This window comes from Balearica regulorum, chromosome Z (genome assembly GCF_011004875.1).
Source record: "Balearica regulorum gibbericeps isolate bBalReg1 chromosome Z, bBalReg1.pri, whole genome shotgun sequence".
Classification (NCBI taxonomy): Eukaryota; Metazoa; Chordata; class Aves; order Gruiformes; family Gruidae; genus Balearica; species Balearica regulorum.
The window spans coordinates 83,807,101-83,819,124 of NC_046220.1; the positions used below are offsets into that span (position 1 = coordinate 83,807,101).

Genomic DNA, 12,024 nt, shown 5'->3' on the forward strand with positions numbered 1-12,024 from the left:
CAACAGAAGCCCTTAATTAAACACCATATAGAAAGCCTCAGTAAAGCTGAAGGATTGACAACCATAAAAACTTCACTCTCCATATATCCTGTTTCAGAGACCTGTTATTCAAAAATCTTCCTTCTCATCCCCAACGTAAAGAAATCAGTATGGGACATAGTCTGCCTGAGAAATCCTGTTATTTCACCGTACCCACTCCAGGCATGGGAGTTTTCCCAAACTAGACTGGCAAGACTACTGTTGCTAAGCCAGTTTTTCCTAATAATTCTAAGTATCCCCAAGTCAAAGCAAGGAGGCATTAAGATTCAAAGGCAGCAGATTAGTCAGACACAAACCCAGCCCCTTCATTTTTACTGTCGGCACTGCAACCCTTTGCTTTAAGGAAATCTGTTTATACAAACAGAGGAACTGAAAAGGCAGAAAGATTAAGCCAGTGAGAGGATGGATTTCAAAAGCTGTCTGTGGTTTCACATTTTCTAGAAGAAAGCGGCTGGGGTCTGTGCTTTCTCAGCACTCTAAAAAACATTGTTATCTTAGCCCCGAATGCCTATGCCAAAACAAAGTGATCCAATAAAAGAACAATCTAAACCGCAGGAAATATAATTCCATTTAGTCTCGAATCCTCTCCCAAAGAAGGAAGTTCATTATTCCACCACTGTCAACTCCCCTACAATGCGTTCCACAACACACTTCCTCAAAATTTTGTAAGTGGTTCTGGTTCTGTTCAACAGCCCTGGCTTTGTACTACACTGGCAAATGTTGATAAAATAGTGACGGTCACTTCGCAGCCATCTCAAAGCAAAACCTCAGCCACTTCTACCCATGGATTTCCAACTCACATATCACTAAGTGTCTCTGCAGTAATTACCTCTACATAACTTTCATCAGAAGATGATCCTAGACCTGGATAGTTCCTGTGTTAACATCAGCACTTGACTGCTGATCTGAACTTCTACCATCGTCCTCAATACAAGACAACATGTGTTGAGCAAAAAAGCCACAAGCTGTTTTCTCTACCAAGCTTATAAAATCAACCACCTTGCCATATGTACACCTTTATGCACATATGCCGTATGGCTAAAATGTAAGTAATGCTTTGGCTTTGTCAAAGCTTGTTCTATGAGAAATGTTTTTGACACAATAACAAAACACGGAAGTTTTAACAAGAATGATGGATTTTACAGTGCTTCCTGGTCTATTTTGACAATTCAGACTACATTCATTTACACTCAAGTTTGTGTTTGCAGGAGCAACCTCTTCTTGCTTTAATCACAACTGCAGCATCACTTACAAGTTTTGTGCTTCAATAATTTATTAGCATCATCTTAAACAGAGATGCAAAGGAAATGGTTCAGCATTATGTCAGTAATCAGTTTCTGTGCTCTTCTGGCAGTGTTTTCACTGGAGCTTTTTCAACCCCGTGATCTCTAAAGGTTTTATAGACCACTATCAACCAACATTCTCCCTCCTTAGAAATAACTTTACCAAAAGCCTCCCCACTGTTTTAACCCAGCACTTACACTCCATTCACTTCAAGTTGTCTCCATATAATCTGACTGATTAAGCCTTTCTTCTGTTCTGATTTGAATGTTGTATTTAATTATGCGTAAGTGTATACATACTCCTTTTGAGCCAAATCCCTCAGTTCTTTAAACCTGAGCCAGATTCTTTGTTGTGTACCTCTTGCTAACAAAGAGGTTCCAATTTATTCCATTAGTCAAATTTCTCATTTCATCTAATTGGACTTTTGCAAAAATTGGCTTCATTATAGCCGAGAAGCCTCCCCCATGTACTGACACTGCTATTTACATGTATATATTTCAAGAGCAGATAAAAGAATCAAAACCCCAGGATTTAGAGTGGAACCTATATGCCATCATTCAACTTCAGAAATGATATGGATTTTAAAAAATCATTATGTATTGCAATAGGGTATTAATATGTCAGACTTCATTCATTTGGTGGACAATTTCTAGAGAGGTTTAAGGGATTTGTTTAAAACCACATCTCTAGCTCTCCAAAATAATGAAATCTTTAATACTGCTTAGTTAGAAGTCAATTCCTTTTCTTCCCAAACTCCCACACTACATTAAAAACAGGCAATGTCCTCAACTATAGTTCTTAGGTTGTGCTAGTAGAGAATACAACTGGCACCTATTCAAAAGCAGATAAAGGACTATTTTTTCCACTCAAAAAACTGTTTTTAGCAGTTTTACTACATAAACACAGTCATCTTACTCCTGCAAAGTTTTTTCCACTACAAGTTCCAAAATATTTGCCATCCCTTAAGTGTGTGTTCTCCAGCTGTTTTATTCTGCAGAATGCACTCCAAGTGACTCCAATTCTTTCCGTCGGGTACTATCAAGTGCATTGTGCACCACAACCTAACAAACTCATTATAGTCCAGATAGAACAGACAGAGACTAAAATGACTGTACATCTAACAAACAGCAGATAATCTCGTAGCACAAACTGTGAAACTTCTAGATCTTGCCAGTGATTTCACCACAATAAGCAAGCAAGCAGGACCGAGCGAGGAAACAGAACTTTGACAACATTCCTTGCTCAACAGCTGACTTCAGCGCAATACTAAAATCAGTTTACTGGTCTTCATGACTTCGGAGCTCCATAGCTGAGGGGGGAGCAAAGGAAAATATGGGTTCAACTTGCAGACAGCGTATCTAAAATTGGAGTAAGCAGCCTGTACATATGGCTTTCAAGCCACAGAGAAATAGTGTATTAGTGAAAGAACAAATTAACTTGAAATTCAGAAGCAAAGGTTTTTTTCCCACCTGTATTCAGCTCCCCATCCTTTAACAAAACTCATTCTTATGGTACACATTCTAGTAAGCTGATAAACTGCTTCAAAACCCTGATTCACAGATTGAGCCAGAAGAGCAGCAAATTCTTGGTTATTAAAGATTTTCAGATTGCATCCTATAAAGGAAAAAAAGAAATAAGGCAAAATGGTACAATCAGTGAATAATTGTGTTTGCTACACAGAAGCCCGAAACTATGAAGAAACCCCTTCTAGGTATCAAAAGGAAAACAAATGTCATCCAGTGAATACATTCACTAGAGACCTTTGGTAGGCTACTAACCTGGTGGAATTTTGCACACAGTTGCAGGGTGCCAGCCATATCTTTGATTACAGTTGGGGCTCTGAACAAAAATCGCACTATCACTTAGGCACTCAGCAAAGACTTCTCCACCAATGTAATACAGACGCACTCCCCTCCCTGTAGTAAAATTCAGAGGAACTCTAGTTATGACATAACCCAAGTAGATTAACAAACAAGACAGCATTTTGTTTCACAGAAGGCCAAGGTTTTTCTTTACAACAGAAACAGAAATCAATTATCTACAGGATCACACTGCTGGGTTGACAGCTGCAGCAGGATCAGAACACAATTAACCTGCATTTTTATCCCACAAACACAAAATATTTGAAGGAGAAGCAGAATAATTTTTGGTCAAAAATGAGACAGAATTTTCTAGCCGTGTAATAAATGGCTTGTAACCAAATCCAAGTTAGGAAGAAGTGTTTGTTACCAAATTACTTTTCCACTTAAAGAAATACCAAAATTGAAAGAAAAAGATTAGATTCAACAGAATTAAAACTTCTGCCAATACTAAGTGCTGTATGTGAAGTGGCACAGGCCACTTATGGCAAAAAAGAAAACACAAGTATACCACTGCAATACTCTCCACTTACATGCACCCACACTGTTTCACAACCCACTGCACACCCCTTCTCTGTATTACTTGGACAAAACCAACAGCAATTCATTTAGTCCTATTACAAAAAAAACCCTCATAAGAAATCCTATTGTTCACTTTTAAATTGTGATCTTGCTCTCTCGGAGTAGAAAAAAAATAATCTGTATGTGTTTCTAGCACAAATAAGAGAAGTAACGTGCAATTGATCTTCCCAAGAAAACTATTTGTAATTAACAGGTCCTTTTTAAAGGCCATAGTTTCTCTTCCCCTTTCTCTTTAAAACTATTTTTCAAACAAAACGCAAGCGGCTCTATAAAAAAGTGAGAGGTCCTTACATTTTTGCTTTTCCTCATCACTGACCATTTTGATCGGTCAACACAGGCATAGCCTGGGTTTTAGCACATGTAAAATTTTATTAGACAAGCATTTGGATTTGACATAGAGGGACTCAGAAGGTTCTGCTAAAGAAGTTGGATTTTTTTATTAAAACAAACAAAAAAAATCTTGTGAATGCTGCTAAATAAAAGAATCTGGGGGAAAAAAAGAAGAGAAAAAAGTAATTCACTGAAGAACTTAAAGCCACTGTGGAAAACAATATTCTTTGCTATCCATTACAAAGAAAATCTTGATCATGTTGAAACAGCGTGTTATCTCAATGGCAACTTATCCCATTTCAGAAAACAATTCAAGTACTCCTTATGTCCATTCTGCATTTTATAAATTGGAATAAACTAAGCAATTATTAATATTTTGTAATTAAAGCTTAAATTTCAACTATAAGCAACTCTGAATATAAATGCTACCCAGGACAGAGTGATCCAACGAGGAGTCTAAAAGCCAAAAGCCTGCCCCTCGGGATGCTTTGGTGCATCATCATCTTTTTCCAGAAGACACAGAGCAGCAACATGAGCAACAGAAATCCCATACAGTTGTGTGGGTTCCTCCTGTGCCACGCTCAGCCCGACAGCTGTGTGATGGCTGCTGCCACTGTGCTGCCACTTAGTGACCACTGATTGAGGAAAGGCAGCTCCTTCCAGCTCCAGCCATCACAACATCCCTTCCCAACTGCGGCTGGATGTGCTAGCAGAAGCTGCTACATTTCTCCCTGATTTCAGAAGTGGTGATCTCTGGTGTCTTTAGGCTTCTGTCCTTAGCAAAAGAGACCAAGGTCTCCTTGGCAAGCCTCGAGAAAGAAGTTCAATGGCTGGCTGCACCAGGGTGAAAAGATCCCAACACACAGATCTGCCCATCCTAACTGGATCATTCCAGATAATTTAATGGCTAAAACGAAATTAAATAGTTAAAAGGTCAGTGATTTTTACCTATATGTCTCCTTGTCATTTCCACCGTGGCATTTCTGTTTACATTGGAAAGCAGACCTAGACAAAAACGTTCTGAATTTGATGGATCTGTAAAGCCATCTACAGTCAGAGAAGGCTGTGATGCATGGAAGGTTTCTCCCACTCTTTGATTCAATTCATAATAGGCTATTGAGCACCAAAACGCAGGCTCCGAGTAAGTAACTGGTTGCAAGTCTAAGAAAAAAAATAAAAAAATCAAGAAATAAGCTTAACAAAGAATTTGAAGCTGAAATCTATCTGCCCTGCTATTTGTCTCTTTCAGAAATGACAGCGATAGTCTCCTCAAACTACTCAAATTATATTTCGCTTGCTGTCATTTTTACCTACCCCAGTAAACAGAATGGAATTCAATATTCCACACAAGGGAAGGAGGAGGGGAAGAAGGGCTGATCTAATCTGACCACAGCTCATGTAGTTCAGTCCTTGCATTTTGCTCAGTAAAATGATTAAGCTAATGTTGCTGTGAGTGCCAGACGTTGAGACATTTCTGTTGCCTTTCTGTAACTTGCAAACATTTTGGCACCATTAAAGAAAAGATTAAACTATCAAACACTGAACCACACAAAGGAAAAAAATATTAATATGAAAATGATGTTCTCTTGTATTACAGTCTTATACTGTCTCTTTATCTAAAGGCAGCAGGTCTAAGCTCATCTTACTCTCCCCAACTAGAGCTCAGTATCTTCCCTGTGCATCTTCAGCTTTTCCTGCGCTGCTTCCCTTTTTTTACCTACCCTAATTACTTACTCAGCATTCTGAACAGCATTTTCCTGTCACATCCTGTCACCATTCCTTAAACAAACCCGAGGGAATCTGATCTTCCTGAGGCGTTTATACAGACACACAGCGATGGCACCTGATCAAAGCAGGTGGGCAACTAATGTGGGAGCAGCAATTGTGTTGTGGTCATTGGTGAAACAGGACGTGAGAAGAGCAGCAGAACACACATACAAGGGAGACAGCAAGTCTGGGCAGCACTACGGATAGGCTAATGTCCTTTAAACTATTTATTTTATAAATGCTATTCCTGTATACAGAACTACATTGTTCCTTCTCTTTGCTAGAAGCTCAACAGTTACAGAAATAGAGTAGTTATTAACAAGTTATTAACCCAGCCCTATTACATTTATCATCAGGAAGCCAAACCAATAGTCTCATCCTAATACAGATCTTACTTTTTTTAAAGTACATCTTCATTTGTAATGTAATTATACATATATAAAGAAGAGTCATCACACACACAGAAACAATTATACGCATTTCCAGCTTACCCAAGCTATGATTAACTGGGGAGAGAGTACTAGGAGACAGCTCTGCTGGAGATCCTGTTGAAGCAATACAGATTGTTTCAGAGCAAAAGATTCTTGTTATTTCAGATGGGTAGGTATGACCATTATCTAGATACAGTATTACATTAAAATTCTTTGGAATAAGAAACCTCAGAAATCCTACAACCAGTTTTCCAGCATGTCACATGCTTATTCTGAATTAAGATGACATTTAATTTTCCAGACTCCTGGGAACCTACCCCTCCTTGTAAAGACTCAATTAACATCTCAGTGTTGTATTTGGCAGAGCTCTCACTTCATGCACACTCTGTGAATATAACTTTATTTATGCACTTCTCCAGTGAGAACGTAGTGACTTCTTCCCAAATCCAGTGGAAAAAAAAGCTAAGAAAAAGTGGATGAGACAATCCGGATATTACCTCTCTATTCTCAAAGGAGAGGGTTTATCTCTAGAAAAAAAAAAAGCTGGATTTCCTCATTTGAGGAAATTATTCTTTCCTAGAAGGAGGAAGGAATGAACTCAGAAAAACATAAACTGCCTAACATAATTTGTGCACTAGTAGGGAAAATACAGAGAGGCTTTGCACAGAAACATTCCTACAATGACTGCTGATGTCAGGCTTTTTTAATTAAGGTACCTGTTGTCACATAGTGGGAAAATACTGCAGTTCTTACAGAAAACAGTGCAGTTGATTCCAATTAACTGAAAAAGGTTGCTAACATTAGTTAACCAAACACACGCTCAAGTCTGCCAGCACATAGCAGGAGGTTATTCTCCACCACATTAACACTGCTTTGTCCAAGTCTAAGGCCAACCAGATTATCTAGAAACTCCTTCATACAAAGACAAACACTTAATGCTTCTACAACTCTTTCCATAAAGCCTTCCATACAAGAATTAATTTGAAACATGGCAGAAGTGATAAGGTTGTCAGAGACAGGTTCTCAAGATGCAGCATTTCTGTAACTTGTTTAGGCCAACAGACATTTTTCTTCAGTAAACCTGGTTCCAGAAGGTAAAGTTAGGAGTAGGTTGAAACCAGCCAGTTATTAAATTCTATTTTAAAGCTTTCTGATGAAGATTTAATTAGATCTGTATGCTTTTGTTACAAAACAAATGGAATGTATTTAAATACGGCACATAATGTTTTAAACATACTCCCCTAGCAAAAAACCCCTATTTTCTTCACAAAAGACTGAAAGAAAGAAACAGAAAAAAACAGGATTTACAGAGGACTACTGCCAGCATTGTTCGGGCTGAATTCACGTCACTATGCAGAGGGATCACAACTAGTAATCCCAAGTCTGGAAAGTAGCGGAAAATAAACGTTACCTGTATCCATGCTCTGGTTCAACTGCTGGTCACTTGTTTCTCCATCTTCACTGATGTATCCCGGAGGTGGTGTTTCTGTCAAAAAAAACCCATAAAGTCCACCTATTGGTTCAATGAATAGGGAAATTTGTAAGATTTAGCATTTGGGGTTTTTGTCCTCAAGTCTTCACAAGCTCCATATGACACCAAAATATTGAATTAGGATTTAATTTTGCTGTCCCTTTTTCCTTCCAGTAGGACCTCAAACTCGTTACCTGCCTTACTATCTATGTAAAATATACAATCTCTTCTATGCCAGGCAATTGCTCTGATATGTTATATAATTGACAGATAATTCTTGTTTGTTCCATTTAATACAAGATACTTTCACTACAATGAGTAACAATTTTGCAATTGTGATCAACAGCTTTCACATTTAGTAGAATTACAAATGAAAAAAACCATCTGGTGACTTCTAAAAAAAAAAAAAAGTGAGCTGTCTTTATGTAGTATAAGCATCAGATCAGATACCCTCCCACGCCTTAGAGAAGTTGCTAGATGTAAAGGTTATTTTTCAGTTCAGTTCCCAAATCCATTTTTCTTCAATACCCAACAGTTGATTTCACTCATTAATGATAACTATATTATCTAACTAGTTACACTGCACAAGCTCCGTTATCATTATTATTACTTCCAAGCTCTATTAAAATGATCATCTATTGTTTTAACTAGCTTTCTTTAAAGATGGGGTTTCACAGACCAAAGGAAACTCAGTAACAACTGTGAAGCATTCTGATACTAGAAACTGTGTCTAAGTCCACAGAAATATCTTCAAAACCCAAGAGAGTACGGTTGTTCCTTTTCTCCATTCAAAATGTACTTTGTAATACAGATAATGAGTTAACCAACTGCCTTTCAGGAAATAATTTTCTTTGAACTGGGCAAATGTCTTTTCCTATACATTAAAGGCAAAACCTGGATTTCTTTAGTGAAAGTGTTTGAAGCTAACTATCTCTACAATCGCTTTACAATTGTCTCTGAGACATCCAAGAGATTAAACACATTTAATTACATTATTATCAAACAGCAGAAATTTAAAGATAATGCCTTTTGCTTAAGAATTAAAATCAAATTACATCAAATAGTATGTCAGAAATTTACAGCAATATAGTAAGATCAGAAAGAAGTCAGAGAGAGGAAACTAGATTAAGTCAGTTGATTAAATAAAAATGAACTGGAAGAATTACATCTTTGGATCATTCTGTAAAACTAGTGTGATAAATATAGATGTGACAAAATTCAAGTGAGAATTTAAAAGGAAGATTAAGGGAAATCTTGACCAGCATGAAGTATGATGACAAAAATCATACTTGTTTTGACTATTTTTATAGAATTCATTGTGATAAAGCGGACTCCACCCATCTCCAAATATTTCCTTACAGTTAAGCCCACAGCCATGGTAAAAGGTCAGTAACCCAGTTCCAATCCAACCCACACCTCCTGTTTCCAGTTGCTAATCTAGGCTCTCTGGCACAGATTATTTTCCATACCTAGTCTCTGTCTGAACAGAGATTTCCTTCACCTAGTACTATTAATACTGTTTAGGGTCAGAGGTTGAGCACCACCATAGCTCGAAAAGAAATGCTCAAATGTGGCATGAAAAACTCTTAGCAGATCTTGAATGCTGCCAGAAGTTTGGACAACGCAGCTCAGCACATCTGTAACCTGAATGGGAACATCCAGCCCCAAAAGCCACCCTGCACCTTCGCTATCACCATCTTCCAAGCTATAGATAAAACCAACCTCTCTGTAGACCAAGTATTGAGACAATATTGCGGTGCAAAACTAGCACAGTTGTTAGTCTGGCCTACTGCTAAAGAAAACGGTTCTCTAAAGCAGGCTGTCAAGACACACAAGACTTATCAGAACCTAGCTAAATATTCAAGATTAAGTCAGCAAGGTCAAATAAAGTAAGATGCCGTGATATGAATACCACAGGACAAAGAGTCAGTGACAAAGAGAAGGAGGCAAGGTGTGGTTAGCTGCATAAACATTTGAAGATCATGTGAATACCTGCAATCACTTTCTGCAAATAACTACCTAGAGTTGCTTTAGCTCATTTCCATAGCACTGGATTTTCAAATGGTGGCTTTCCAGTAAGTTGTTTGCAAATTTTATCAAAAGCCCTCAGATTGAGTCAAAAAAGTATACCTAAGTTAAGAAAGCAGCACCAACTTCTAGCACCTTAAATTGCTCTTTAAAGATCTGCTGTCCCTAGGTGGCAACAAACATGGCAGAAATTAAACAGATGAGATAAAATTCATTGACATTTTTGTGCTATTTCAATTGTTGGATACATTTAAAGAAAACACAAGCAACACCCTGTTTAAGACATGTAAATACAATTTGTACATTGCCCATATTTGAATTTCAAGGCAGTCATCTTATTCTTCAAGAGAGTCCAGATCTGAATTTTCAGCTTGTTCATAACATAGCTGTATTAAACATTTATGAGAAAACTTCAGCTCTGCTTGGTTTTACACTCCAGGGAACTTCCTGAAGAGATAGGAAACAGGAAGTTGGGGCAGGAAACAAAGGTCACTGGTTTTATGTTTCAATAAGGGTACAGGCTTTCGGGTGCACTGTAGCAGATTAGTCTTGGTATTTGTTTTGGGGTGGGGAAGAGGCAAAGAAGGGGAGGAGGAGTTCTTTAAGAATTCAATATTATTAGGTTGTTCTTTCATACAAAAAGGAAAAAATCTGTATGCACACAATAGTAACAAATACACAAAGCAGACCTTGATCGATTGTGAACTACAGATCAAAACACTTTTTAAGTCACTATTTTGCAACTTAAAGTTTTCTTCATGTACTACACATGGTGAGATAGAGCAGCACTTTACTACTCAATCTCAAATAAAGAGCATTTGGCAACCTTTATATGTTTGTAAAACAGGCTTAAAGCATGAGGTGAAGGTCTACTTTGTACTCATTAGCATTTTGAATCTTAAATAAACTATTGAAACCAAGTAAGCTATTGTGAAACCACAGCAATGTGGTTTCAAATAGCAGTCTTCAGGTGTTTCCATTGGAATTTAAACATTGAATCAACCAGATTTAATTTATTGCTGCATCTTTCAATTAATTTGATTACTTAGGGGAATGAAATTACCAGCATTGTACCACTGGAACAGTGTTACGTGTACTGTTTGTGGTAGGAGTTAAGAAAATACCTGGTATGTAATTGCTTTGTGGTTCAATTCCAGCTGGAAAGTTAGTGTTTTCAGGAATGGAATGAGTATAGTCATCAAGAGGCGGAAGCTCCGTTAGGATCTCAGTGTGCCGCGGCACCAGCACAGGAGGCAGGACTGGAAAAGCAAAATTCAAAGCATTAGTAAGACACTCAAAATACACACTTCTGTGAGCTAAAAGGAAAAAAACCTGAACAACTAAAACATCTAACAATTTCTTAATATGTTTTGAAATTTTCTGTCAGTACTGCTAATATTGCAATTGTACTGTTAGTTACGAGAAGAATCAGATTCCTGACGTAGCTCTTGAGTAAGATTATTCCACATTAGCGAAGGTAAGTCATCTCTATTCTCCTTTTCAGCCAACTAGAAACACTAGAAGTGTTTATCAGGGGTATTCAACACATTTGTAAGAATTTTTCAGTTTTTACTATTAAAAACTTCCAGAGGATGGTATTCGCAAAAGCTGTATCTCTAAGAGTCTTGTAGTTTTGGCAAGAGAAAGCATTATCTTTCTCTACTTTTCATTTAAAATATTATGCTGAACAAGTACATACAGATGCTGCTATAGAAAGTCAGAAGCAGTCTTCCTACCTGGCGTCTCCACTCTCTGGTAGTGGTAAGGGTTTACACATACTTCATCCTTTTTAAGATTAAAAGCATATTCACAGTTTTCAATTGCTTTAAGTTCATGGTGACTGTGAAGATCTGGCCAGCGCCACAAACGACAGTAAATAACATGTGGTAATCCTTTACGATGAGATACCTGCAGACGGCCATCGAGAGATCTATACGGGAAAGATGTTGAGAAGTATTTACAGACTGCATGCTGGCTCTTAATCACTCAAGCAACAGCATACACACATGGGATGGGTAGTTTATTTATTCTCAGAATTCAGCGGATTGACACTGTTAGTGACATTTATACTCTTGTTAAAAGGCTTCAAATGTGATAAAAATGATGGTATCAAGCAGTGTCCTAACTTATTTTTGAGCTGCTCAAATTATTGCCAGTGAATTTAGAATTCATTAAAAGCCACTTTACCTCCAACCAAGTATTTAGGGTGATTGCTTCGTATACATTTTTTTAA

General features: G+C 37.6%; 1 protein-coding gene across 3 annotated transcripts in view; it reads right to left on the reverse strand.

The window, feature by feature from the left end:
- The window catches only part of SMAD2 (SMAD family member 2), a 54,861-nt gene that overhangs the window by 2,517 nt on the left and 40,320 nt on the right, over positions 1-12,024 (reverse strand). For all 3 annotated transcript variants that reach the window (XM_075739739.1, XM_075739737.1, XM_075739738.1), the window contains 7 exons: positions 11,528-11,721; positions 10,916-11,050; positions 7,704-7,778; positions 6,353-6,406; positions 5,043-5,255; positions 3,102-3,239; positions 2,793-2,937 (listed from right to left, as the gene is read on the reverse strand). In XM_075739739.1, the coding sequence (XP_075595854.1) occupies positions 2,793-2,937; positions 3,102-3,239; positions 5,043-5,255; positions 6,353-6,406; positions 7,704-7,778; positions 10,916-11,050; positions 11,528-11,721 (954 nt within the window). The remainder of the gene's footprint in view (positions 1-2,792; positions 2,938-3,101; positions 3,240-5,042; positions 5,256-6,352; positions 6,407-7,703; positions 7,779-10,915; positions 11,051-11,527; positions 11,722-12,024) is intronic.